Source organism: Neodiprion virginianus, chromosome 4 (genome assembly GCF_021901495.1).
Source record: "Neodiprion virginianus isolate iyNeoVirg1 chromosome 4, iyNeoVirg1.1, whole genome shotgun sequence".
NCBI classification, from domain to species: Eukaryota; Metazoa; Arthropoda; class Insecta; order Hymenoptera; family Diprionidae; genus Neodiprion; species Neodiprion virginianus.
In genome coordinates, this window is record NC_060880.1 from 37,642,504 (window position 1) to 37,670,476 (window position 27,973).

Sequence of the window (27,973 nt, forward strand, 5' to 3'; positions counted from 1 at the left end):
TTACATTACACATAATAATCTACAGAAAGTTCAATCAGTGAAACGTTACGTCTCGTATATTATTTTTTTATTTCTTATCAACGATGAGATGTTCTGTGTATGATACAAACATCAATAATCGATTCTTTTGAATGTCTTTCAAAAATTTCGTATTCTAACTAAGTTTTTACACTTTGACAATAGCTTTTCCAATATTATCTCCTCGCAAAACCCCAACAAATGCATCAAACGTGTTTTCAAATCCATTTGTAACTGTTTCGCGATATTTCAGTTTATCTTCTTTTATCCATTTAAGATTCTGTTCAATACCCTCCATCCATCGATCCCTCCAACGCAGCACTATAAATCCTTCCAGTTTTAATTGGGAAGTGAGTACAGCAGGCTGAATGATATCAGTTTTGGGTAACGCTTCAATGTCTGCATTGTATGTGGAAATACTACCACAAACCGCGACGCGACCGCCAACATTCATTTGATTAAGTACAATGCTAGATATATCTCCTCCAACCTGTAATACGTGCGAATCAAATTCGGTATCAAAATCAATGATATGTAATAAATTTTAGAACCACATACATTGTCAAAATAGCAATCAATTTTGTTTGGCGCAACTTCTCTCAAAACTTCGGCGACATTTTGAGTTTTGTAATTGATAGCATGGTCAAATCCGAGTTCTTCTGTGAGCCATTTACATTTTGCATCCGATCCGGCAACTCCGATTATTTTCAATCCACGAATCTTGCCGATCTGACCAACATGAGATCCGACTGCTCCCGCTGCACCACTTACAACTAGAGTTTCACCAGCTTTTGGTCGCAAAATTTCGATGATTGGGAAATAGGCAGAGTTTCTATAAAAATGGTGAAATATTGTAATCAAATATTTCTAGTTCATAGAAACATTCAGGAGGAACAAATCAACCATCGTTACCCTGGCATACCCAGCACTCCCAGACCCAAGGATATAGGTAATCCATCGAAATCTGGCAGCATGTAAAGAAATTGATCATTGTTGCTACCGAAATTCCCATCGATCACAGTGTACGTTTGCCAGCCAACACTGGCAACAACACGTTTTCCAACTGGATAAGCCCTGTTTTTAGACGTTACAATTTCAGCAATCTGAAATCCGATAATCGTGGCACCCAGTGGAAGTCTAGGTTCATATGCTCTCACGCCCGGATCAACGGATAAAAACTCTGCTCTGATAAGAAATTCTGAAAACATTCTCATTTACTTAATTAAGTTGTATTTGATATATCATTGTATCTAGTGAGTCATCAAAGGAGAGATTTTCCACATCATGGCCTTCAGAAATGAAATACCATAATAAATTTCTACACCTGCTAACATATCTATATATGATACAACCGTTGATAGAACTAATAGTTACAAGCAAATTTGATTACTTGTACTCTAATCAGGAACTCGACACTGATAGTCTGCAGTGTTGCAATTGTTACACAATTCAGTTAGTTTTTAGCTAAATCATCAACCAATGACAAGTCATGCCATAGTCGTAATCTTAGAGAAATGTACCTGTATCTGTGTGCACCAATATTTCTGTCAACGTAAACACTGTTATTTTGCCTGATGGATGAAAGGAGCTACTCTAAATATCAATGAGGAACCACAGAAACAACGACTTTATCTTATTTGTGACCAGTGAAAAATTTCTACATTTACCTCCAGGCTTCAGAGCAGGTAACTTCTCCTCCACCAAAGTCAAATCTGACCGCTTGGGCTCGCCTTCAAAATGTTTTGTCAACACATATTTCTTGGTGATCACCATTGTCTGTGAAAATTACTGTTGAAAAGTTCGAACCGATCTATCCAATACAGTAAGTATATCACTTGGTAGAGAATAAATACAGAGGCACATAAAACTTCACCCAGTTTTATAGCATGAGCTAGTATATCTCTTTATGAAAATAATAACATCAACCTGTCGTGAGAGGCTTATACTTGAATTGATGATCGACATACGATACTAATCTGGCAGTAATCTGACTGAGTTGGGCCCTATCTATACGCAGAATACAAGATTCCATACACTTGAATTGTATCGGAACAAATGAAAAAATATTCTATTAGTTATTGCAAATCATTAACATGCCGGAACTTTTACTTTTCCATGTACACACTGGAATGTAAATAATTTTTAAATGACACAGAGAAGTCGTAATGTTATGTAATACTTCTTTTAGGTGAAATAAAGCATGCAATACTTATCATCAGCCTACAGAGTTTCATAATTTTCAAGTAATACCTCATCCAATTTCATTATGCACCACTGGAATACACGTAATGTCAATCAGCTTTAATTGTAAGGATAGGGCGACAAAATGGATGTAATACTGGCAGTGTCTCTTTAATTGTTCTTTCTTTGTTTCTTCTTTTTTTTACATGGATACTTTGATACAAAATATGTACAATAGTTTACAAAACGAGGAATATTAATCGAGGCTGAAGGCAGTACTGGTATTTGTGATTTTTAATAACTTGTCGGAACTTTTAGATACTCGTATCCTCTCCTCTGGTTTCAAAATCTCAGCAATGATTTTTTCATCACTACACAAGTCTATTCGGCTACATGTATTTTTACTTCTCCCACCTGGTAATGATGTTTGTGAATCGGCGTTCGTTTCTTCAGTCACAATCGAAAGAGTCTCCAATTGTGAATCCGGGTAATGCGACCGACCGTTGACTCTGTTTTCCAGTGATACCGACACTGGTTTCTTGTGGACATTTTCAACAGGCAATTGCGATTTTATTGAATGGACTGGATTCTCTTCAGTACCAATTGGAATTTTCAGTATACTCAATGGTTCAGTGTAAAGCTGTAAATACGTAAAGAAAAAGTTCAAGCCTTCGAACAAGGAAAAGACTTTGCAGTTTTTACTCAGTAATCTCAAACACATAGCTGTGTATAAAAATTGTAATTTTCATTCATCAGAATATGATCACAACTTACAGCGTCAAAAGAGGAATCCAGAAATAATTCTTGAAGAAATTGTCGAGCTTGCAATCTGTAGGTACCACTAGCTAAACGTGCTCCAACCTCTGAGAAGAGGCAGGTACCCTGACAGAAGGACATGAATACAATTAGCTGTTATGTGAATTGGAGATCATCCAAGAAATTTCAATAATAATTCACGAACAATTTATTTTCACTTGCTTTTACTTCAACTTTGCCTGAAATAATTGAGCCTATGGGTAAGGAAACAGCTCAAGTCAACTCGAGTTATTTTTTCAAATACACTGATCTCGGTCTGAGGTATAGTCTACATTCACTATAAATTCTGGATGTTTCTGTCAACTCTTAATGCTGCAGTGACCATAATAAGTGGCGTGCACACCATACTGAAAAACCGACTGCTGAATCTTTACTTCCCCTTTTCTTGTCTACACTTAAGTCGACTTAAGCCATTATTTAGCCCATAGGCTCAATTAGATCTGTATGACCTCCGCAACACAAATGTAATTTTTTTAGTGCTGTACGGTACTTAGTATGGAATAATGCAACTATTCTTTTTACCTGGAACTTTTCAGGACATTGCTGCCTCAGTCTGAGCAGTGCTTGCCGACTGTTCCTATACCAAACAGGATTCGCGAGACGTTCGACGTGCCTCAAAATTTCCCTGCACAAAAGTAGATTTCTTTAAATAATGATGGTATACAATGTTCTCAAAATTATTAATTTCACTGAAATGTAATGAATATTTATAAAGATTCCGTATAGCCAAACATAAGCAACCAATGTGGGAATCTAATTAGCCAAACTGGTGCAAACAAATTTATTTCCAATTTAGCTTACAAACCTGTTCAATTTTGTTTCACCCTCTTCACTTTCCTGGCTTTTTAAATTCATTTTACTATTGCAAACTAAACATATACGACTATGTTCTCCTTCTGTTTGATTACCAGAGGCTGATTCATCACTAGTTCTTGGTATGTCATCTTCTTGTTTAGAAATATCTTCGGAAAATGTTGAAGGAACTGGTTTAGGAGGGTCTGGAAATATGGCTGTCAATGTTCTTGGTAAACAAATTCCCATGTAACACTGATTCATTAATCCATTCTCAGGAGGTGGTGTTTGGGTTACTGCATGATCTGGTACCCAACTTCGAGGAGGCTCCGAATCAGCAATACTAAGTTGTGATAAGCGTTCATCCAAACTGTACATCTATAGCAAAAGTGGAGCACTAAAGTTAAGTAGCAATGAAAATAATTTTATATCTATAAATTGCTTTGAAGTAAGGAGTCCCATATAAATTAAATAGACCAATAAATTGAACTGAATCTAAATAAATTACCTCAAGGCTGCTTCGAGAGTAGCTCGGTCTATGGTGACGTTGAAAACTTCGAATACGAGCATAACCATCTGCATCATGCTGACTAAATCGTGCTGTACTTGCAATGGGACTTGGTGTATCGCCTCGGTCCCTGAATTCAATGTTTTGAATATAAAGTTTATATATTTAAAAATTATTCTTTCAATCGAATCACATTTCTGATGAGAAGCTTCAGCAAGTAAAGGTAGAGTAAAGTAATTAGAAAGTGTAAATTTCTACTCGAGAGATCACAAAATAACATAATGGTAGTTTCAATGATGACTAACGAAACCTTAAAAATCACACAATATATCTTTTATGCAAGCTATACAAAACTACTTACAGGAATGGGTAGCGTCGAGCCTCAAGGTCTGTAGCAGCACTTTCCGAGCGATTCCTACTCCTGTGGACTACGGGCTCTGGTAATTCTGGTTTTCCATCACTTAGACTTCGGTGGTGCCGGTGTACCGGGAGAGGACTTGGCATAGGATAAGGACTACGAGGAGGAACGATTGGCCATTGTTCTCCGCGCTTGTGTCTAACACAAGGCCAATTATAAGTTAATAATATATCTGCACCAGAGTGTGTTATTGCAATTAAGCTGAGAGTGTACATCGCTGTCGCACGAACCGAATAATAGGGGCAGGACTCCGCCATTGACACGATTACACCTATAATTCCCAAATTGTTCAATAATTGAACACCCATCACAGACGTTCCTGCATGTCCCAGAGACCACAATGCCGATTTCACTTTCATTATCCTACTATCAATGTCAGCTGAAGGATCATCCCGAGTTTCAGTATCTCCTTTCCAGCTTTGTTCAGGAGTGCTTCGCAACGACTCATCGTAACTTGACTTTCGCCTAAACTCGACCAAAGACTCTGCCTTCCAAGATTTGCACAGGGACGATGTTCTCCAAGGTAGATCTATCTGTTCTACATCCTCCGAATCGATGATCGTTTCCAAACGACTCGATTCCAATGTGTCATCTGTACCTGACTCAGTTGACAGTATGTGCCCATCGTCAAGGATCAAACGGTTTCCTTTGTTATTTTTTGAATCCAAATCAAGTTTCATGTTACCACATTCCATATGAAATACCATCATTATATGAATGAGTCGTTGAATCACATTGCGGCGCAACAGCAACTCTATTCCTGCATCATGCTGTACCAGTTGGCCAATTAAATGGGGTGGAATAAAGACATCATGTGTCTGAGGGAGATTTTGACTAGATCTCCTATGATAAGTACCATTTTCTCCTCTTTGGCGGCGTGTAAGGGAATCATGTATCTCCCCGTCAACTAACCCAACGTATCTTTCAGAAAACCCACCAGGATTTATCCACTTTTCCAATTCATCAGTTGGTGAAGATAGACTACCAAAGATGGAATGCAATGAGTAAAGCCGGATCTTCAATAAATATCCCCGGTCTCCCAAATGATCCATCCAATTAGCCCAATTCGTGTTGGTTTGTCGTTGACGAAAAAGTACTTCCAAATTTTCGACTTCGTCACAAGCTTCATGTAACACCTCCAATGCAGCTAAAGCCACAATTTTACTTGCATCTTTCAATCTACCCCAGAGAAGTCCGATTGCCCATTGATGAGCATCTAACAGTGGAGCTCTTAATATTACACGCAAAAAGTGTGTTGCATAGAGCCTTGTACTTTCAAGCTGTGCTTCAACAATTATTTTATTAAATACCTTACGTGGTATACCTTCGTTAGAATAATCCAGACTGGACGTTATCAATTTTACGTAACAGTCGTGGTTTGTTGCAAGTGCAAGGTTTTGCAGTTTTTCAAGTAAATTAAACCGATTTAAGACGACTGTTCCCTTGGCAGAATGACTTAATTGACCAAGGAATAGAAAATACTTTTGACAACAGGTCGTTGACATGTGTCTTGGTGAAAATAAGCAGTCATGAGCAGATTGCATTGATGTAATAGCTGTTACTTGCTCTGCGACATCGCCAACAAGTTCGGCCAGTAAATGGTTACCCTCAGGCTCATGGAGTTCAAGTAGACAATTGATCAAGTCACATCCTGCCAACGTAGCTTCTCTTGCCAATACGGCATTCGTTCCCAATTCTACTCGACTGTATTGATTACACGAAGGTTTGAAGTACCGCACCAAACGCTTCACAAATAGTCTGTGATCAGAGTCTTGGAGCTTGCGCAGGGCGTCATCTCTAGAGCGTAATATGGATCGTACAACAGGCCAATTCCATGCCAGTGCATCCTTGAAAGTGATTACATGAGCATCTCGCAGAAGGGGTGTCGTAGGGGATTCCCTTCGCAGCCAATGTCGACTAGTAGGTCTTTGCCGCCGAGGCAAAGTGGGCCTCAACCAAGTGCCTGCTTGTAATACTCGATCGAGAAAGAGACTAGCAGGTGCCGGTCTCCGTCTCATAACTGTATGCATTCTTCCCAGGATTGCAACAGCCGCTAAAGCTTGATGTCTACCCGCGCTAGCATGTTCTAGTAAATTTGGCAAAGGTGGAGTAAGATCGCAAGCTTCTGGCGGAAGCAGTGCGTGAGCTAAATGTAGTAATGCTCCTAAGAGCACAGCAGCTCGTACAGATATGAAGGTATCCGAAGTCACAATAGTCTCTGCAAGAGCTTTGTGAAGGCCGCACTCAAGCAGGGCATATACCAACAGTGCCAAGTGCAACTCGACAATATTAGGTCTATGCCTGGAAAGTGGTGGTAGTATAGATTTCCCTTCGGCTGCCACAAATCCTTCAGAGAGCTTCCAAGAATCTCGTGTACGACTTGGGTCAACTGCGGCTAACGCGACATCTGGTTCATCTGTCCATGCAGGCAGTGGGAGCCCAAGTAATTCGTAGAGAAGCTCAAGAACAGCACCACGCACTTCCAGTTGCTCCACATACAGAATACCAGCAATTGCTTTAAGACCAGAACTATCATTTGGATGACAGAAGTGTATTATACCAGTATATGAACGTAGGACACTTAACAAGGCCAGCTTGCTCGCTGCAAATCTTTGTTCTCGTTCTTCCTTTGTTCTCTCAATACCGGTTGAATGGAGTTCGCAATAAGGTGCAGCAAGACACAGTAAAGAAACTCCGTTTCTCGTCTCTGGGTTTCCCAATAGTTTTAAAAGAACACCGACAACAGACTCTGTAATCGCTGGACTCTGTCCAGTCATAGCAGCTCTGGTTAGGGCTCCAACACCACCACAACTTATTAATAAATCTGAGTTTAATACCCCTAGTTCGCACACAGCTGCCAGAAAGGCACGAAATATTGGATCCTTTTCTTCTACGCCCCCATTTGTCAAACTTATTAAAGACCTGGCAAGTCCGGGGCTGAAGTGCTTAGGGGCTAATAGTAAGATTCGTCTGACTAGTCTTAGCGCCTGTATCCTTTCAATTTCATTCCTTAAATTTAAATCCATACTTCGCGCAACCAAGTATGGATATTGTAGTTTATTCAGCATAATAACATCCTGCTCTTTTTTAAGCATATATCGCACTGCACGTAAAGCTGCTGCACGGACTTGTGTGGCTTCATTGATAAGTCCAATACGAAGACTGTAAAGAAAAAATCACGATTTTTAAGAAAACAAAACATTGTTAACAATAGATTTTGAGAGTCAGGAAGGCCAACCATCTTACTACTAGGAACTAGTCTACATCATAAGGTATATTTCAACATCAGTTCTTACATTACGATTGTACTTTTGGATATTTAAAAGGTAAAAGATATAACATATGTGAAATTAAGTAAAACTTTTAAAGGATGATAGTTGACGAATTTACAGAATACCTCATGCTATATATTTAATAATAAAGTACAAATAACATAAATCAATATCTCACCAACAAAATAATTCCTTATTACAGTACCCATATTCCACAAGATCATTCTCGCTGATGAATTTCACAATGGCATTTAGATAAGCTAATTTTCTTACGTTGGATATTCCTTGGCGTTGACATAGATTCGTTAATACCTCTTGTACATTTTCTTTTATATCTACAAAACAAATCATTCGTATCAAGAGGCATTTGTGATAATAGAAAGAGAGGTAAAGTTAGTGTTTAGAATTGTGACGAGCAAGATATTTTTACTTTTTTCCAGATAGTTACTTATTGCTATAAGTAAGAGTATGGATATAAACTTTCAATTAGTACCAACATTGAAGGGTTCATAAAATATTCACATCTGACTTTGAAAAGCAAAGAAATTCGAGATGAATGTGATAAGAAAGTAAGTTTGAGATGCCTAGTGCTATGGTTTTCACGTTACAGTTGGAAAATAAATTTCCAGATTAGTTTGACACTGGGGAATTGTTATTGTTGGAGATATTCAACTGTTATTGTTATTATTGGTATTTTAATTGCCGTGATTATTAGACATACTGTTGTATAACATTCGAAAGTAAGATTGACAGGTTAGGGCTAGGTTACTAACCTTTTGACAGATCCAGTTGCACGGAATTGTCTTCGCCATCAAGATGACCTGCGGCAACAAATGAATTAGTTTTCGATAATGAGTTCATTCAAAATATGTGAAAAATGAGCATACTTTTATGAGATCTATTAGACCGTGAACTCCTTCCACGAATCATCCAACTAGCCATTGCTATTCACTGCCGGCCGCTATCCACAGGGACATTTAATACTTTCGTCCATTTAATAGTATCTTTAAACAAAGGATATTTCATTCTTAAAACACCGAAGTACTATCACGGCTTTAATTATTGATGAATCAAGTGTGATTTGATTCAAGTGACACACGTACGGACGTTGAACTCGACATAGTGTACTTTCGATTGTGTAGAATCTAAAAAAAAATTCTACATAGGCACGTATAGGTGCCACAGTAAGATCGGAAAACAATCGAAGCTTTTCGCTACACTGCGATCTGTTATTGTAAAAAGCAACTACAAGGGTATTTCGTGAAAACTTCACACAGAGTGCAGCACTATCTAGATTGACACTGTTGCACGAATTTATTCTAAATCGAGTGACTCCAAAATTCCTGAAATTTTTATTACAATCAATATTGACGTAGGACTTCTGTTACTTAATTCGATCCTGTGATTTTCTCTGCCAAAGTAGGCCGAAATACAAATCACAGCCAGCCGATCTCGCTTGTGATTGCTGGTGAAGTTCAAATTTATGCCTGACGTGGTGAGCAAAAACAATTCATATCAACGTACGGCGAAGATCCAGTTCGATAGGGTAGAAATTTGTGAAGCAAAATATTGTTGAACAAGTATTTGATATAATATGTGATGATAAATAAAAAATGTGCTATAATTGATATAAAAAGAACCCCAAACGATGTATGTATATGGCTGTAGCGTACAAAAATTACAAAGAAAGCACACATTCGTTACCAGTATTGTTTACTAACCTACAAATGATAAAGATGGTGACTATATAATACCACCTGTGATATTACACAAAAATACCTTGGCTTCACCTATCTTCAATGCCTCAGCCACGGGTATAAACAAACGAAGACAGATGGACTAATTCATTGGCACCAGAGGGATCAGGATTGGCATATTTCCACCATATTTCCGATCAGGGAAGCGTCACACGGAAGAATAAAGTATAAATAGATGGTAATTGTTCGGTGATGTCAATAATAGTTATGAGTTAACCTGTTTGTCAAGAAAATATCAATTCTCCATATTTAGTAAGTTTTTCTGAAAATGATAGAAATAGAAATTGTATGAACATCCACAATTCTTAGAATCGATACTTGTACTTACAAGGAACATCACTCTGGTTTCCCCCTCTGATTTCGTTGCAACGCATCTATGATGTTGAACCTTGAAAATTAATAGAAGTGTATTTTTTTTATCGGCGGAAAAACGGTTTAAAAGGGTGAAACAACCCTCCAAAGTAAGGCATTTCAAGGGGCGATTTGACAGTTTCACCCGCAAGCAATCGGCTGATTTCAATGAACCAAAATTAAAAATGTTTTTCATGTTAATCATTGTGACGACTACCATACATATTGAAACAAAATAAATAAAGTTGAGGGGTGAACCGTCCCTCAATTTCTTTTTGCATTCGCCATTCAAAAATCGTGGACCTAATTGAATGAAACCAATGCCATTTTATAGAGAAAACAAAATGGAAGTTCATGTATTTTTGCGTTTTTCAAAAACGCAAAGTCAAGGGAGTAAACTGCCCGCTGCATAAATTTACTTCACATGCCATCTTCCATCTGTTTAAAATGTCTCTGCTGATTCAAAATATATTTGTCAGCTCATAGTTGAAGTTTCATCACATTACAAAATTATTAGGCATGTGGGAGGGTGAACCACCCTCTCCATTTTCCTTTTCACTCGCGGCATCAAACATGTGCCAATTTATTTTGATATGGCTGATGCCATTAGATTGAAAACACGAACGTTGTGTATGCGCACTCTTGCATACTTAAAAACTACCTCTGCAAAGAGGATAGACTACCCCTCAAGTGAGGGTGGGTATCAATACTTATATTTGTACGTTAGAGAAATTTCCGTGCTTTTTTTATACGCTAAGTAAGAGCATAATTTTTAAATAGGCTCATTCACTGTCAGTTCCTTGTTTTTAAACAACGATCCATATGAACAAATTCATTAGCATTATGTCTATATGAATAATATGTAAAAATCCATTCTTCCGTTCAAAATATTTGTAGTCGAATTCAATACATATGATTTAATTTATTTTATAATATTTTCATGTTAAGGGTCTTGTTTTTACGCACGCACGTAGACAATAAAACAGAGATTCGTATTCTTTAATCACATATCGTATGGTATACAAGACATGTTAAAATTGAATGTGTTGGTAAATGATAAGGATGTTGGTGCAATATAGGAATATTATTAACTATGGGGTGGTCAGATAATATATTATTTTTCTGATATACCTGCTTTAAAAGCTCGTAACCTTTGAAAATTTTTTCATTCCATGATTGTTAATATATGTAATATTAATCATAAGAATACAACATAAGAATATAATATAATATAAATGTAATATTTTGTAATAGCGATCAAACAAGAGTGGTTTTGGCAATTAAATTGATTTTAATTGGTAACATTTTATTTAGATCAAAACGTTTTTCCACTTGAAAAAAAAAATACATTTCTTAGTTTTCAGTATTCTACAACATACATGAGTGGCAACAAAATCAGAGGGGGACACCAAAGTGATGCTCTTTGTTAGTACTTATAATTGATATACATTTTCTTTTACTACAATGTTATTTATGATACGTATAACTTTGAATTCTTAAGCTCGATTCCATTAACATCCAAGAAAATTAATCTACAGATGAAGTGGCTAATATAACTGCTACTTTGACCACATTAAATTGTAATAGGTAATATCTCACATGGTTATGTCATAAGTGTTTATATTTGTGCCAGCTAATAAGTAACACAGAAAAGTCAGGAAGTACTGTCTAATGATAGTAAAATTCTCGGCAACACTAAAATTTATCTAACCCTATACATTGCAGACCCTTTGCACCTGGAATCGCATGACACAACATGTGGCGCCAAATGGAATTTCAAGCTGTAGTCCTTGCTGCAGGCAAAGGATCCCGAATGACAGAATTGACAGCTAGTCGAGCCAAGTGCTTGTTGCCTATTGGAAACTATCCCATGCTCTACTATCCCCTAAAACTTTTAGCACGTAACGGGTTCATGGAAGTCATTGTTGTGGTACAAGAAGAATGGAAAAATGAAATAGCGTTAGCTATAGACAAATTGAATATTAGACTCAGATGTGATTTCGTTGGAATCCCAGGTGGGGACGATCTAGGAACTGCTGACGTCCTCCGATTAATCCATGAGAAGTTCTACACAGACATCATTGTTCTCCCTTGCGACTTGATCATGAATATCGATTTAAGTGGCATTTTCAATTCTTATAGAAGACATTCAGCAATCATTATTTCTATGCTGATCCAACTTCCAACATTTTCTGACAAATTGATTAATCCTGGACCAAAGAGCAAACCAAAACCAGAGAGAGATTTGATTGGAATAGACAATGAAACTAATCGATTAATTTTTTTCGCCTCTGCATCAGATTTTGAAGAAAAGATAAATATATCACGAAAACTGTACAAGAAACATACAAACTTCAATATTAACTCAAATCTTTTGGATATACACTTATATATCATCCATAAATGGATTTTGGATTGTCTACTAATTGACAAGTATGTCTTTTAGTAAAAGAGTAACGATCAGTTAACGCCATAAGTGTATTTTTACCTTACTACCGAAGTACTGATTAATTTTTGTTTATTTTTTACAGAAGCATCAGCTCTATTAAAGGTGAATTATTGCCATATGTTATCAAAAAACAATCAGCGCAGACACACAACCCCAATAAAATAGAAAAATGTACATCTATCATGAAACAAAACACTGACAGAGATATATTTAAATTGGTAACGGAAAAAGCTCTGAGCAAACGGAAAAAACGTCTGGATGTTTTGATCAGTGAAATGTCGCCCTTCAATGACCACTCGACAAATTTGGAGAATGCTTATAACGAAGATTTGATAAAATGTTATGCTTTTATTCAAAATACCAAATTTGGATTTAGAGCAAATAACATACATATGTACGCACTGGCAAACGCAGTAGTAGGTTGTTCTGTTATGGAAATTTGCATTCTACATTACATAATTGAGAAATTAATATAAGTTGGTTATCCAGAATTTGCTCTGTTATGGCTTGTTGGTTTTTGCACAATAATTTTTGTGCCGACAGTTCCCACTCTTGGTGACCTCTGAGGGGCTGTGTCATAAAACATAAATCTCAGAAACATGAGCTGAAGTAATATTAGCCTACTAATTATATTACGCCTTAAGTTGATTATATTTTCAGATTCATGAAAAGTGGGCTATTCTGTCAGCGGCGCCAACGATATTTTTTGATGATTCAATGATCAAAACCAACCAAGTTGAAAATTGCACAATTGGTTATAATGCATCAATCAGTGAAAAGACATCACTGAAGCTCAGTCACATTGGTACAAGTGCAGTTATAGAAACGAAGACAAGGGTTTTAAACTCCGTTGTAATGGAAAACGTTATGGTCAAAGAAGGGTAATATAAAACATTTTTTTGAATAATAAAGTAAACCCAAATAAATCACTCACTGTTTTGTCTGTTTTTCAGATGCGTAATTAACAATTGCATATTATGCAATGACAGTGTAGTCGAAGAAGGCTGCGAGCTAAATCATTGTATAGTAGGAGCCAATCATACGGTACCAGCTGGTAGTCGGCATTCTGATGAAGTTTTGACCGATATTGGTAATCTAATGGAAATTTAAAGATTTGACAAAGTAACGTTATTCGCAACTCTGTATTTTAATGATGTCAAATACTACGAAATAAATAATTTGTTTACTTCTAATTATACGTTATTGCTAGTTGATTATTCGAATATTGTAGTATGATGTGGGCACTATATTCCCCCGGAAACATGAATTGTTCTTCTAGTGCTTAGCATCCGACATTCTGGTAGAAAAAAATAACTCAAATGGTAAAAAAACTAATATAAGTAGATAAATACACCGTTGACTGAACATGTAAGTTGTACTGTCCACGATCGTGGGAAATTTTAAATTTACGCGGGCTTTATGTGGCATAGGCTTTGAAATTATACCCAGACTACGAACTCGGACCTTGATAAAATATTTTCAATGTGGGCATCTTGAGACAACTGAAGGCAGCGTTCAGGAACACGCACATCTCCTCTTTTCAAGTGAGCCTTCGTCACGGACAGTCACGGAAGCCTTCGTGCAAGATGGTAAGCGTGTAATTTATAAATTCAAATCCAATTATTTAAAAGCAATCCACAATTCAATGAGTGACAAATAAGTCTCTACAACTCTTAAATGCTCTGTTGTTCGAAAATAATTTTGTAGTTTTACTGTTAAATTTCCGTAAATGAGAGATTGTTTAACTCTCCTTAGTAGGGGAGGTTAGGATCCTTATTGTGTGCAGTTACATGCGGTATTTTCTTCTGACAGAATTATTCAGAATCGTCATACGGTAGTTATGCACAAATACTACGTCTGTTTACGTTTCATAATTTTCTTTACAGACGAAGGGAACGTCCAGCTTTGGTAAAAGGCGTAACAAGACACACACTCTGTGCAGGAGATGTGGACGTAGCTCATACCACATCCAAAAGTCGCAATGCGCTCAGTGTGGATATCCTCAGAGAAAGATGCGGTCATGTAAGTTTCTGACCACTCGTTTTTCCCCTGATTCACACAGTTCTAGAAAAAGTAATCATACTCTGAACTCGTAACCTTCCTCATTAATATTATTTAGGTGAATCACTGGTAATTTGTATGATCACTTAATTTATATTCACATTTACATTTTTATTATTTTTTTGCCTTCAGAATTGGATGCTTCAATATTCAGAACTTTTATGTAACTGATTATTACTCACAAGTAATATTGTAGACAGTTACGATGTAACCGTTGCTTTTTTAGCAGTAATTAATGTGTTTTATAATCTATCAGGTAGTTCCATTTGTTTTTATTTGATGTAATTTTTTTATCTTAATTTGTAATAATACCATCTCTATTTACTTATGTCCTTTTTTTTTTTTTTTTTTTTTTAAGATAATTGGTCGATCAAGGCTAAAAGGAGGAAGACTACTGGGACTGGCCGCATGCGTCACCTTAAAATCGTTCGACGCAAGTTCAAGTAAGTTTATACCTTTTCTTTGACAAATAATAGTTATTTTTTGTTTTTTTTTTTTTTTTTTTTTTATTCATAAATGGAACTTGATTTACCGTACTCAAAATGCAAGTAACGACATGTAAAAACTTGAATCCATCATATTTAAAACAAATTCATGAATGCATTGCAATTGATGTAATGAGTTTCTTATTCTCCGATTTTATTGTTACAATATCTTATCTTTTATTGCAGGAACGGCTTCAGGGAAGGTGTACCCAAGCCCAAGGCTGTTGCTGCAAAGTAATTTACAAAAACTTTATTTAAGATTTGTGAAAACTTTGAAAACTCTAAGACCTAATAAACAGCTTGAAGTATATAAAAGTTTGTTCCTTTAGAAAAATAGGGTGATGCAAGTACATGACATATTTCCTGTAACAATGAACAAGAAAGTCCCATTGTCGATAAATACTGTATTATATCAGAGTATAAACCAGCCCCCCATTCTAAGACAGTATTTCAGAGTGTTTTTCTCAGGTAACCGCACATCAAATGGATATTTTGACGGTGTTGTCAACTACAAAAAACCTCTGTTTATATTCGACACAATGCGGTAGTTCATGAAAAGAGTTTGTCAAACATTGCACATCAATTTAAACTTAAAAAAATAACTCACAATTTGATACCATGTTGACGAGTCAATCAATGTTTCGGGAAATTTGACACAGATTATTAAACATCAGTTTTAGAATACGATAGTAACTAATGCTAATTCCTGTTTTATTAAAACAAGGTATATAATTCGGAATCCTCGAATAAACATATCAGAACAGTAATATTGTATCAGTAGTTCAAAGAAAATAGATAAAACGTCGGATTTTCGTACAAAACTCACAATCGACAAGAATTGAGATCACAGTCCAAAAGTAATAATTTGTGGATGCACCTGTCACGCTAAGAACTACAGGCTTTAGTAGGTGTTCGAAATAATGATGATCGACCTTGGCGCGAGCGCGCAAACGCGGCGTTTTTGACAGCGATTCAGAGTCTATTTATCAACGCACTCTTGTCGAAATATCTTAGTAAGATTCAGTTTTTGGCGCGAGATGGAACATATGAGTTATCCTGTGAATTACATAATCATATAACGTAAAAATTCAATAACCTAAATTGATCAATTTCAAAACGTTATGCCACACCAAATTCAACTAATTTTCTCTCTACGCAAGCACCAAAAAATTAAGAATCATATCAGATAACACAGGCTTATAAAATAAGAATAATCCTTGTTACACTTATTTCTACCCTTGTATATTCAGCTAATCCAACAAAATTTTAATCCATTCCCACTGACATCAGCTACCCCATCCCTTTACAAATAAAAAATTATGCAGTCCATCAGATAGTATTGAAAGATTTACCAATTATTCAATATTTCACTGGACAGCTAGGTAAATGGGTATACTTGGAAAGTTGTTTGGTAAGTATAATGAGTTGTATTGTTAGCAGTTGTCTGTTAGTTTGTTACCTAATACAAGCAGTAGCCTTGAATCTTTTTTTTTTGGCAATCAACAACTCGTCCAAATCTGAGTCAAGGCCACAAGGATTTAGTTACAATAACCGAATGTGTAATGGTATTCTGAAAAGTAAAATTAGGATTGATATATTCTTAGAAATTTCAATCATATGAAGGAAAAAGTTTCAAAGATTATAATTGACAATGAGGGTGAATCTATTTGACTATAAACAGAAATTTAACATGACACGTTCGAATGTATATTTGAGTAATAGTTGGACTTGGCTCAATCAATATTTCTATTTCTCTTAAGAAATCGAAATCTGCTGATATGACAAACTTTGTTCTTTAGGAAAGTACCTGTTAGTGACAAATACTGTGAGTTGCGGCTTAATGATGGGATTTGGTGATCTTTTCCAGCAGGGACATGAGCATTGGAAACAATGCAGCAGAAACGAGAGTGTTTCCTTGCAGAGCGGAAAATTGTTGAAGCTCGATTCAGAAACTAAAATAGATAATGAAATAAACTCAATAACTCTACCTAATATTGACGATAATGATAAAAAATATGTCCACGATTATATACGAACAAAAAATATGATTATAGTTGGCAGTATACAGGGTCCATTTCATCACTACTTTTATGCAATATTAGAACGAACGATTCCCAAAAAAGATGCAGTTTCCTTAGTCAAGAAAATACTTGCAGACCAATTCATCGCCAGTCCTGCATGTCTCGCAATTTTTTTCTGTGGTCTTGGAGCTCTGGAACATAATGAAATAGGAAGTATCCAAAATGAAGTTGCGCTAAAGTTTTTGGATACCTGGAAGGTAAACAGTGATCATTATTTGCAAACATCAAATCAAAGTCTGTTAAGCTTAAAAATGAATAAACACTGATAGTAAATTTTCAAATTTGGTCTGCCAGTATTTAAGTGTTATTGATGAACTAAAACTTATAATGTGTGGATATTATATTCTTCCAGATCGACTGGTGCTTCTGGCCTCCTGTACAGTTTATTAATTTCCTACTGGTTCCTATACAGTATCGTGTGATCTATACAAATCTAATGACTATGATCTACGATACATTTTTATCGTACATGAGATACGTAAGTAGATCAATCATCACATCACTGTGGAAAAGAGGATAAATAGTAGCTAGACAAGCTGATATATTCCATTAATCTTGGAAATCATTGAATTCGCGCTGTATATTTGTTTGATAATGTACTGTACTTTCTTCCAACTTTTTCGCACTTTTCGCTTTATCTTCATTCTTTATTTTTTTCGTTCTTCCGTTGCAGGATGCAGAATATGACTAATTATTGAACAAATCATCAGCAAGTGGGCTTGTAAATAAAATAAATGACAAGGTGTATATATATACATATATACGCAGAAATTATAACTTGTCTGATAGAATGAGTGTTTTTAGCTCAAAATCCATGTAAATATAGTTGATAAGTGGATATGTTGTTATTTGAAAATAAATAAGAATAATTTTTGGAATTTTGCTAGTATTTGGGATGCATATAATATTTAATTTTCTGTATTTTGTTTGACGTTGCGAAAAAAGAAAATAGACAGTTGCCAGTAGGCAAATCTCTAAGTATAATTATCAACAACAATGTATCTAACGATAAATGTGCGCGTTCACCACGTGTGAACGAAAATAGTAAACTGAAATTAAAATTTTAACACACAACGAACACGAATGTTAAGGGTGTATCCCGGTCGATTTCGACGTGACGTATTAATCTTCAAATATCGGAGTCCACGCATCTCGAACGCAAAAAAGGGCTAAATAGACCCAATCTATACGCAATTCTGAACAACAAAATTCCAATAAAGTTTCACTTAACGTAGAAGTAAACAAATGGCACGGATTCTACGAAATCGCAATATTAAATTCATAGAATTCATGCTATTTCTTTATTTCTGCGTTAAACAGTAAGTTATTGGAGTGTGTTTCTTTAGAATTGCGTATAGAATGGGACTGTTGAGCTCTCTTCGCATTTGAGGATATTTTGAGATGTATACGTCACGTCGACATCGACATGGGAACCCTATAATTAAAAGTTGAACTGAATCAACTGAATCGAAGCTGAATTGAATACACTCGCATATATAGATGTGGTTGACCATAGACTTAATACACAAAGATGTTGACATATACGCGATAAACACATCTTATCTTAATATATATAAATCTCGTGTCACGATGTTTGTCCTCAATGGACTCCTAAACCACTTAACCGATTATAATAAAATACGCACACCATGTGCAGTTCGATCCAACTTGAGAGATAGGATAGTTTAAATCTCAAATTATAGTCGCAATTTTAATTTATTGCTAATTATTTGTCTGTTATTATTCGACAGTCACAATTATCTGTTAACTCCAAATGATTCTAACAGATGTCGATACCTTTCGACTGGGTTGAGTAAGTAATCAATAGATGGCGCTGCTATGGTAAATCTACGAACGTGTCATATAAGCTACACTAGCAACCCATCCCGGCTTCGCACGGGCATATAATAATATAATAAAAGAAAATACACAATGTTTACAGTGAGTTTCTAGAAAAATAACATTTATATTATTACTTAATATTATTATATGCCCGTGCGAAGCCGGGATGGGCTGCTAGTAGAGATATAAGAATAGAGTACGTGAGTCAGCCGATACGACCAGCACGCAATAGAAAGAGAGAGGGCAACTAGGGAGTCTGGTTGTCTTTGTCTAATCATGAATGCGCAGCAGGCGAGTCTCGGCAGCACTCAATACGAAAACATAAGTATATAAAAAAATAATGTAAACAGTAGTAAAGCCCCCCGCACACGACGCTTGTTTTGCTGCTGGATTGCTTGCTAGATTTTACCGCTGGGTTCCAAGTTGGCTGTGGCGCTGGGTGCAACGATGGCACCCTCGTTGGGTTGGCTTCACACGATGCTTGTCGCTAGGCGTGCTGGCGTGCAGGGAGCCTAGAGAGAAAGTATAGGCGAATACGTAGTCCTAGCATTTCTAACCTCAACAGTACCATGGACGCTCGAGTGCAACAAACTATTGCGGCTGAAATAATTCGACGTAGGAAAGCATTTATCGTGTCAGCTGTAGCAACTGCTTTTAAACGTAGACATCTACTGAAACAACGAAAACGTAAATTGTGGAGTCGCGAGTGGCTGTTACGGCGTGATAGAGGACAGAATGTTCTAAATATGGTATTTCGTGAGCTCGGGTATGTAACCATATGATTTTCATTTTATTTATTATTACTTTTTTGGATTTTCAATTTTATACTTGACTTTTCAATGCATATTTATACTAAATTTTTGTTTAGCCCTGAAGATCCAGCCAGTTTCACCAATTATACTTGAATGATGGAAGATGACTGTAATGAGTTGTTGACACTTCTGACTCCGGCCATAAAAAAATAGGATACCGTTATGCGTCAAGCTATATCACCGAGGGACAGACTCACTGTGACTCTTCGATATTTAGCAACGGGCAATACCTTTCAAGATTTGAGCTACTCCACTCGCATAGCCGCGAACACAATTTCAAAAGTGATTGACGAAACTTTAAGAGCAATAGTAGAAGTACTCGACTCAAAAGTATGGAATTTCCCATCATCGCTGGAGGAATGGCAGGTTATCGCTCACAAATTCGATACTTTATGGAATTTTCCTCATTGCATCGGTGCGCTGGATGGGAAACACATCAATTTTCGTCCCCCTCGAAGTGACGGATCGATTTACCGTAATTATAAGGGAAAAGACAGCATTGTGCTTCTGGGTCTTGTCGATGCTGAATACAGATTTTTGTTCGTTGACGTCGGAAGAAATGGACATATGCACGATTCTGCTGTTTTGCGTGAGAGCCCATTATGGACTAAGATCAACGATGGAACGTTGAACTTACCTGCTCCATGTGAAATTCCAGGCTTTTGTTACAAATTACCGTACGTGATTGTCGGTAACGACGCATTTGCCTTGAAACCTAATTTGTTAAAGCCGTATCCGGATAGAAACTTGACACTTGACAAAAGAATATTCAACTACAGATTGAGCCGTGCTCGCAGAACTGTTGAAAACGCTTTTGGCATACTGGCAAACAGATGGCGCGTTTTACTTTCTACGATATCTCTCTCCGTTCAAAAAGTAGAGAGAATAACTTACGCGTGTGTGCTTTTACATAATTATTTAATCAATAAATCTAACAATGATTCCAGTCAATGGTACGTACCGCATAATTACAGAATCTCAACCCGCGTTGATAGTAATTGTAATGCAGTACAATTATCCGAAGGTCAGAATGCCTCCCTATATCTGAGAAATAACCGAAGCAGTAACGAAGTTCTAGAGATACGAGATAAATTTTGTGAATACTTTAATACTACAGGCATAGTGCCATTTCAATATACCGCTATTGAACGAGGTAACTATTAGTCGTTGCTCTGCGAGCAAGTTCATAGTATTTATTCATTTATTAATTTATTTACTAGCACTGCGGCCGCGGCTTGTATTTGTATTTGACAGTATTTGTACAATGTTTATACAGAAATAAATAAATGCCATTACTGGTTTTATATTATTCGAATTTTGTTTGTGTACGAAAGACTTTTGAAAATATCTCTTTGACTAAGCAGCATCGACAATTGAAAAAAGAATCCCTCCAAAATTACACAGATTCTCGAGTTTTTGGATATTCGCCGAGGACTTCTGGGAAATTTCGAGAAATTCCGGAGAGTGTGAATGGCCAGAGTGTCGTTCGAAGTGCAAGCGACGAAGGGAACGATTATATTTTTTTACGACTTTTTCTCAACGATTATCGAAGCTGGTGTCAGAGAGAAAAGTTCGACCGAGAAAAATCCATAGTTCCTGAGAACTGTGAACTGTAGTTAATTTTTGTTCCTTCATCGATCTTGCCGCTTCACATTGACCTTAATTTTAGCAATTTGAGTAATTTTTAATGCTTACAATTATACATAAAGAATGACGTGAAATATTAAACATAAATAACGAAATGAAAAAACAAACAGGAGACTTATGGAATGGAATTTTTATAAAAGAAAATGAAAATCAAGATTTTTTGGTTGTCGGTGATGTCAAAACAGGTTGGTGTACTCTTTTTCTGTCACTTTCTAACCAGAATTTATTCCCCCTCGATCGAACAAGATTTTACATCGAAGAAATTGTCATGATTGTTTTTTTTCGATTTTTGAATTTTGAAAATTTAAGGAAAACGTGGAAAACAAAAATTTCCTTCGTTCATCATTTTTTTCTGGTTTGTTTGTCGATTTTTGAAAATTGAAAATTTAAGGAACACATGAAAAATGGAAATTTCTCATTTATCATTCCCTTCAGGCTGCTTAAAAGTTTTTTTTGCTTTTCTACGGAGATAAAGGCACGATAGGGTGTTTTTTTCGACTTTTGAATTTTGAAAAGGAACACGTGGAAAATAAAAATTTCTCGTTCGTCGTTTTTTTATCAGGTTTTTAAAAATAGTATTTTGCTACGCGCAAGAAAACCATCACGAAAAATAGCACACGTTCTATCACCGAAATCCAGCACGCGACCACGCTTCAGAGCCATCAGAGGCGCCACTTTCTAGCAGCGCTCCCAGCAGAGCAGCCATCCTAGTACCCCGCATGCGATCTATCAGCAAAACAAGCCCCGTGTGCAGCGGGCTTAAGACTATGAATAGTAGTATTAGTATAATTTAAATCAACTAATATACAATATAAGTGAAATCAATTTATGTCTGTGGTCACTCAAGGGATCTTGTTACAAAGCATGTTTACCACCATCTAATATCGTGTTTGGTAATATTTTCAGAGTTTCCGAGACAACTCAATCCATAATATTTGAAGAAATTTTTAAATGTCGATTTTGACGTAAAATTTTTCCAGCACTAATACAAATAAAGTTTACGTCGTCAGATGCAAAGTGCAAGCCTCCACGATTTTTTAGTTTAGTTAATTTGGAATTGCTGCTATTATCCGTATTCTTTTCTATCATAGCAACGCACTGTTTACAATGAATTTTATTCTTCAATGAAAATACTATAGAACCGCTAATATGTTTGACTACTTCATCGATATATTCTGTGGAACACCAACCTTCTTTTTTGGTATAATCATGTTCAAATAGAGTACGAAGCAGGTTATGTTTGTGTCAACAACCTTCGGCACGCCAGACATGCGTGATTAGACAAAGACAACTAGACACCCTAGTTGCTCTCTCTCTTTCTATCACGTGCTGGTTTTCACTTATGTGCGCTGCTGTGGCTCACGTACTCTATTCTTATATCTCTATGGATAAACATCATATAGATCACGATGTAACATTTCTTTACATCATATAATTAATGACGTGGAATCGAAAACTAATCAACTGGCTAGAAAAATTTATATCCAAAACGCGCTCCACGCGTCAACCAAAGATTATTCTTGACGTGACCGTGTGAGCCGATGAAGCAAGCAAACCTACAATCGGTCAAAGTCTATGAATCGGTCGTGTATTGTGGCGCCTCTGTTTCGATCTGTCGGTAGAGAAGTATCGATACTTGTCCCGTGACGTCATAAAGCCAATATGGCAGAACCACACTTACGATTAGCTGCCTGCACCACTGTGATCTGAAGTGGGCAGAAGGGCTGAGGGGCAACTATGTCAGATTATTTCAGATCTGCCCTTGGCTATTTAAACGGAGGAACAAATTCCGACGAATACGTTGGCCAGACAATTGAAATCAACAATGTAAAGCTACGGGTGACGCGACTGCTTGCCGAGGGTGAGCAAATCTCCCTGTCAAATCCGCCTACTTTTTCACATAGTTGTGCACGTATCGTTCACATCTTTTTTTTTGATTCGCCTGAATTAATAATCCCACATAAAACAGTTCATCCTTTCAATAACTACCTGTTATATCGGATTCAACCGAACTTAATGCTTATTATCTACTTTTAAATCTCATCTTTTTTGTCTAAATAAATCAATGGCTGTATCTACTTGTTGACATCTGTCAAATGTCGGTTTGACAGGTGGATGGGCAATGGTCTATGCTGTAGAGGATGTGGCAACGGGAAAAGAATATGCTCTAAAGGTAAGAGATAGTTTTATTCAGCTTTATTTTTTTTGGGCTATTATTGTATTATCCTTGAATATCACTTACTACTACTCCGCTAAATCCGTGTTTACAAATTTATGTCTTACATTCGGTAAGAAGTTCATTGGTATTGCATTATCCCTAAATCTTGACTTGTCAAATTACACTATGTAAAATTAGTCAAAAAGTTGTCTAATTTTTTTCACATAAAAGAAGTTTGCACATTCAAGTCAGAGTTACGGGTACAATTTATGACCCGTTTTTTTATTGTTTGGCTTGGCAGAAACTCATCGCTGTTGATGATGAGGCTAATCGCATAATCATTCAAGAAATAGATACCCTGAAAAAATTATCAGGCCATCAAAATATTATACAATACTTATGCGCTCAGCGAGTTCAGCGAGAGGATCAAAAAAGCTGTGAATACTTATTGGTAACAGAATTATGCAACGGAGGAACGACAGCCGATCTTCTGCGAAATGTTGCTGCGAATACTCTGACTCTGCCTCAAATATGTCGTATAGCTTACCAAGCGACAAGAGCCATTCACCACATGCATGCTCAACCAGAGCCGATTATACATAGAGACATAAAACTAGAAAATTTTTTAATTGGAGCTAATGGCCTGATAAAATTATGTGACTTTGGAAGCGTTACTACTCAGCAAATATTACCCGACGTCTCTTGGAGCGCGCAGAGACGTTCTATGCTTGAAGAGCAAATGGCAAAGTTTACAACGCCAATGTATAGAGCTCCTGAGATTATGGATACATGGAATAATGAGCCCATAGGTCCCCCAGTCGACTGTTGGGCCCTTGGATGTGTACTTTATGCTCTTGTTACTCTGCGACATCCATTTCCAGATAGTAACAAACTGGCTATAGTGAATGCAAGGTATCCTCCGCTTCCGCCCAACCCACGTCTGGCCTGTTTTCATGATCTCATAAAAGGGTGCCTGCAGTCTTCACCTGTTCAACGAATGACAACTGCTACATTGCTGGAACGTCTTGCTGCTATTGCCGAGTCCAATTCTTTTGACCCGCGGGAATCAGCCAACATTGAGCCCCTTACTGCAGCCAAACCTTCGCCACCTCCGAGACCCATGCCCCCGCCAGTCGTTCCTCCACCTAGGCCCTCTCCACCTCCAGCAGTCCCTCCGTCGAGACCTCCTCCAGCTCAACCTTTGCCTTCCAGGTCAGCAGCTGCCCCACCTTCTGGTTTGTTTAGCTCATTACGAGGAGGAGCAGGAAGCATTCTTCGAAATTTAAAGGATACTTCAAATAAGGTGATGCAAACGGTTCAGCAGAGTATGGCAAGGACAGAGCTAGATGCGAGCTACTTGACGTCTCGCATATTGATCATGCCATACCCGGCAGATGGAATTGAATCTGCATATCGATCTAACCACGTCGAAGATGTTAGAGCTTTTCTTCAAGCTAGACATCCACCCCCGGCTAAAATACAACTGTACAACTTATCCAGGGGACGACCAAACTCAGCTAGACTACCAGGGAAGCACATCGATTGCTCTTTTGTCTTTGCTGCTCCCGAATCAAACACTCCGCTTCTATCAGCTCTCTACCAACTATGCCAAGACATATATCGATATTTAGATGCTGATTTTAATCACGTTGTCGTTATATATTGCACAGTAAGTGTAGCTTTCAATATTTTTGCATCCATATCTACCTCTTTCTCCGAATTCTATATAGACTTTTCGATTATGTAACAATTCATTTTAATGAAAATTGTTTTTCCCTGCAGGATGGCTATCGTGCAAGTGCTACAGTTGCATGTGCTCTGCTTCTCTATTCCGGAGCATTGGCAACATGCGAAGAAGCTATAGCATTATTTACGACTCGTCGTTGTCAGGCTCCATTGATGCAACCATCAGAACTTCGAAGTCTATACTACATGAAATCACTCGCTCAAGGAATCTGTCCACATACCAAACCAATTTCACTACGATCTCTCCTGCTGCAGCCAGTGCCTCTTTTTACTCGGGCACGAGATGGTTGCCGCCCTTATGTAGAAATTTACAGTGGAGGGACATTGGTATTTTCAACCCGACGACCTGATTATGAGGATATGAAATTATTTGGTGTCATGGAAGGAAAAGTAGTTCTAGTATTGGGAGATGCAATGGTGAAAGGAGATGTCACTGTCGCCGTTTTTCACGCTCGACAACAGTTGGGACGAATTATGGGTATCAAAATTGCATCCATTCAATTTCATACGGGATACATATCATCGGAAGAAAGTGTCATGATTTTCGAAAAACCGGACCTTGATGACGTCCCGGATCTCGGGGGAAGATTCAAAGTCACCCTGAACATAAGCGTAATCGATGGTCCTGTAAAATCTATTGCTGCTCCTGCTCCGTGGGATGAAGATTCATCTTCAAAACCTATCCCCGACCCGCTGTTTGGTTCCACTCTTGAAATGGAAGAAACTCTCGAAAATTTCCGAACAAATGTACCCACGGCGGAAATCTCTCAACAAATCCCTGCAGCTCAATTATCAGTTGAGAATCCTAATGAGAGTGAGTGCTACGAGGCTCTACCTCAAGAGGAAGTTCAAACCGAAGAACCTAAATTCTTTGAAGCAGATTTATTAAATTTAGGCATGCCAGATACTAGTGTACCTGCACCGCCGGCACCAGCGTCTGCTCCTACTATAGTAAATCCCGATTTGAACATATTTTCCAGCGACGGTAAAGGAACTGGCGATTTACTCGGAGGCTTTGCTGACTTCAGCCAAGCGGAAATAATAAATACTGAGGCTCTTACCAATTCTTCTACAGGAAGTAATTTACTGTTTGAACAAAATCAGCAGGGTAAATCATCTACAAGTGATCTACTATTCGATCCACTCCATGGTAGTGGAAATGCTGATCTTTTAGGTGGATGGGTTGGCTCAGGAGCAACTAGTCCAAGTATTGAAGAAAATTTTCCACGGAATGCGAGTACACCAAATTTTGCAGCGCAGACCAAAGATCCGTTTGCCAATTTAGCAGGATCATTAGGTGCAGGATTAAACTCCAGCTGGAGTGGCACACCGCGAGATTCAAGCACACCACAGTCAGCAAGTCCAGCTGCAGGTAGCACGCCCGTACATTCTAGCCCTCGAATTCAAAAGCCCCCACCGCCGAGTGATTCAGGAGGAAATGATACTGGTGTATTCAGCACTAAGCCTGCAAAAGCTGCTGGAGATGCTTTTGGAGATTTGTTGGGTAGTCAGGGGTATAATTTCTTCAGCACGAGACGTGCAGAGAAGGAAAGTCCGAAGACAATAAATGAAATGCGTAAAGTTGAAGCTGCAAAGACGATGGATCCTGATAGACTAAAAATTGCTGAATGGACAGAAGGCAAGAAAGGAAATCTAAGAGCCCTTCTCTGCTCTTTGCATACTGTTCTATGGCCAGAAGCAGAGAGATGGCAGCGTTGTGAAATGCATCAGCTTGTTACTGCTGCAGATGTTAAGAAATCATATCGCCGAGCTTGTCTTGCGGTGCATCCTGATAAGGTACTAATACCTTTATGGAATTCGACTTCGAAATTGAAACTTATACTTTTTAAACCATACTTGCTTTCTGACTTTGAAATATGGAATCAAGAAAATGATTTGTATAACAATAACGGAATTCATATGAATCAATACAAGTTTCGAATGCAGAATTTAAAATTCAATTTCGTAGAAATACCTTCTGTAGATGTCTAAAATAAATTATGTTGTATTTATTTTGCAGCAAGCTGGAACAGCGAATGAGAATATAGCAAAGCTGATCTTCATGGAGTTGAATAACGCTTGGAGTACGTTTGAAAATGACGCTGCGCAACAAAATCTGTTTAGTTAATTATAGCAATTGATATTAATTGTTAATAATTAGTCCGTATCTTCTTCAACTACGATACTTTAATAATCAACTAGATTAATGATATTCTGCTACTTGTAAGATATTCTCGTCTTTATTGCATTCCGATATCGTAGGCTTACAGTTAATCGTAATGTATAACAGCCAATCACAAGAAAATATCTACTCAAACATACATTGCCTAAGCGACTTCATTATTCAAATCCTGAATAATGATAACAGATGTAATTCCTGACTAAAAGAAGAGACAAGATGAAACTATTACGTAACGTGTATATATGACAGTGTAAATTAAACTTAAATCCAAATGTAAACATACTAGGTCGATCTCCCTCCTCGTTTTCTTTTTATAAATTGACCATCACTGGTTTAGATACAATTGGGGTTGAATTTTTCTCACTTTGTATGATGTACATGCAACTGGATGTGCATA

At 37.3% G+C, this 27,973-nt stretch overlaps 6 protein-coding genes and 2 long non-coding RNA genes across 11 annotated transcripts in view; 6 read left to right on the forward strand and 2 right to left on the reverse strand.

Annotated features, from left to right (window-relative positions):
• Window positions 1–58: 58 nt before the first annotated feature.
• On the reverse strand, window positions 59–1,819 carry LOC124303999 (prostaglandin reductase 1-like). Its single transcript, XM_046761906.1, has 4 exons — window positions 1,686–1,819; window positions 931–1,216; window positions 577–850; window positions 59–508 (listed from the first exon to the last, which is right to left on the reverse strand). Exons 1-4 carry the CDS (start codon window positions 1,789–1,791, stop codon window positions 167–169), a joined length of 1,008 nt encoding a protein of 335 aa, XP_046617862.1. The 5' UTR covers window positions 1,792–1,819; the 3' UTR covers window positions 59–166.
• LOC124304015 (uncharacterized) lies at window positions 1,705–4,210 on the forward strand. Its single transcript, XR_006908041.1, has 3 exons — window positions 1,705–1,840; window positions 3,552–3,673; window positions 4,086–4,210. It is a non-coding gene; the product is annotated as an uncharacterized LOC124304015 (long non-coding RNA).
• Window positions 2,361–9,212, reverse strand: LOC124303962 (rapamycin-insensitive companion of mTOR). Its single transcript, XM_046761848.1, has 9 exons — window positions 8,893–9,212; window positions 8,779–8,826; window positions 8,184–8,340; window positions 4,677–7,895; window positions 4,316–4,445; window positions 3,821–4,185; window positions 3,538–3,640; window positions 2,974–3,081; window positions 2,361–2,839 (listed from the first exon to the last, which is right to left on the reverse strand). Exons 1-9 carry the CDS (start codon window positions 8,945–8,947, stop codon window positions 2,456–2,458), a joined length of 4,569 nt encoding a protein of 1,522 aa, XP_046617804.1. The 5' UTR covers window positions 8,948–9,212; the 3' UTR covers window positions 2,361–2,455.
• Window positions 9,213–9,728: 516 nt separating this feature from the next.
• LOC124303984 (translation initiation factor eIF-2B subunit gamma) lies at window positions 9,729–13,756 on the forward strand. Of its 4 annotated transcripts, none has more exons than XM_046761885.1 (6): window positions 9,729–10,014; window positions 11,471–11,538; window positions 11,839–12,546; window positions 12,645–12,978; window positions 13,223–13,443; window positions 13,516–13,756. In XM_046761885.1, the coding sequence occupies exons 3-6, from the start codon at window positions 11,870–11,872 to the stop codon at window positions 13,670–13,672; spliced, it is 1,389 nt and encodes a 462-aa protein (XP_046617841.1). In that variant the 5' UTR covers window positions 9,729–10,014; window positions 11,471–11,538; window positions 11,839–11,869; the 3' UTR covers window positions 13,673–13,756. The 4 variants fall into 4 exon arrangements, with proteins under 4 accessions (XP_046617841.1, XP_046617842.1, XP_046617839.1 ...); XM_046761886.1 differs by lacking the exon at window positions 11,471–11,538 and adding an exon at window positions 11,615–11,700; XM_046761883.1 differs by lacking the exon at window positions 11,471–11,538 and having other exon boundaries at window positions 9,731–10,014.
• Window positions 13,757–14,080: 324 nt separating this feature from the next.
• On the forward strand, window positions 14,081–16,316 carry LOC124304010 (60S ribosomal protein L37). The gene is made up of 4 exons (XM_046761931.1): window positions 14,081–14,151; window positions 14,449–14,584; window positions 14,982–15,066; window positions 15,295–16,316. Exons 1-4 carry the CDS (start codon window positions 14,149–14,151, stop codon window positions 15,344–15,346), a joined length of 276 nt encoding a protein of 91 aa, XP_046617887.1. The 5' UTR covers window positions 14,081–14,148; the 3' UTR covers window positions 15,347–16,316.
• A 66-nt stretch (window positions 16,317–16,382) lies between these two features.
• LOC124304009 (mpv17-like protein 2) lies at window positions 16,383–18,067 on the forward strand. The gene is made up of 4 exons (XM_046761930.1): window positions 16,383–16,519; window positions 16,908–17,386; window positions 17,542–17,667; window positions 17,863–18,067. The coding sequence occupies exons 1-4, from the start codon at window positions 16,495–16,497 to the stop codon at window positions 17,878–17,880; spliced, it is 648 nt and encodes a 215-aa protein (XP_046617886.1). The 5' UTR covers window positions 16,383–16,494; the 3' UTR covers window positions 17,881–18,067.
• A 4,189-nt stretch (window positions 18,068–22,256) lies between these two features.
• LOC124304017 (uncharacterized) overlaps window positions 22,257–27,973 on the forward strand; it is a 234,903-nt gene continuing 229,186 nt past the window's right edge. The window contains exon 1 of the long non-coding RNA XR_006908043.1: window positions 22,257–22,701. This is a non-coding gene — a long non-coding RNA (uncharacterized LOC124304017). The remainder of the gene's footprint in view (window positions 22,702–27,973) is intronic.
• Window positions 23,111–27,854, forward strand: LOC124303966 (cyclin-G-associated kinase). Its single transcript, XM_046761854.1, has 5 exons — window positions 23,111–23,351; window positions 23,602–23,663; window positions 23,950–25,317; window positions 25,431–27,191; window positions 27,415–27,854. The coding sequence occupies exons 1-5, from the start codon at window positions 23,228–23,230 to the stop codon at window positions 27,520–27,522; spliced, it is 3,423 nt and encodes a 1,140-aa protein (XP_046617810.1). The 5' UTR covers window positions 23,111–23,227; the 3' UTR covers window positions 27,523–27,854.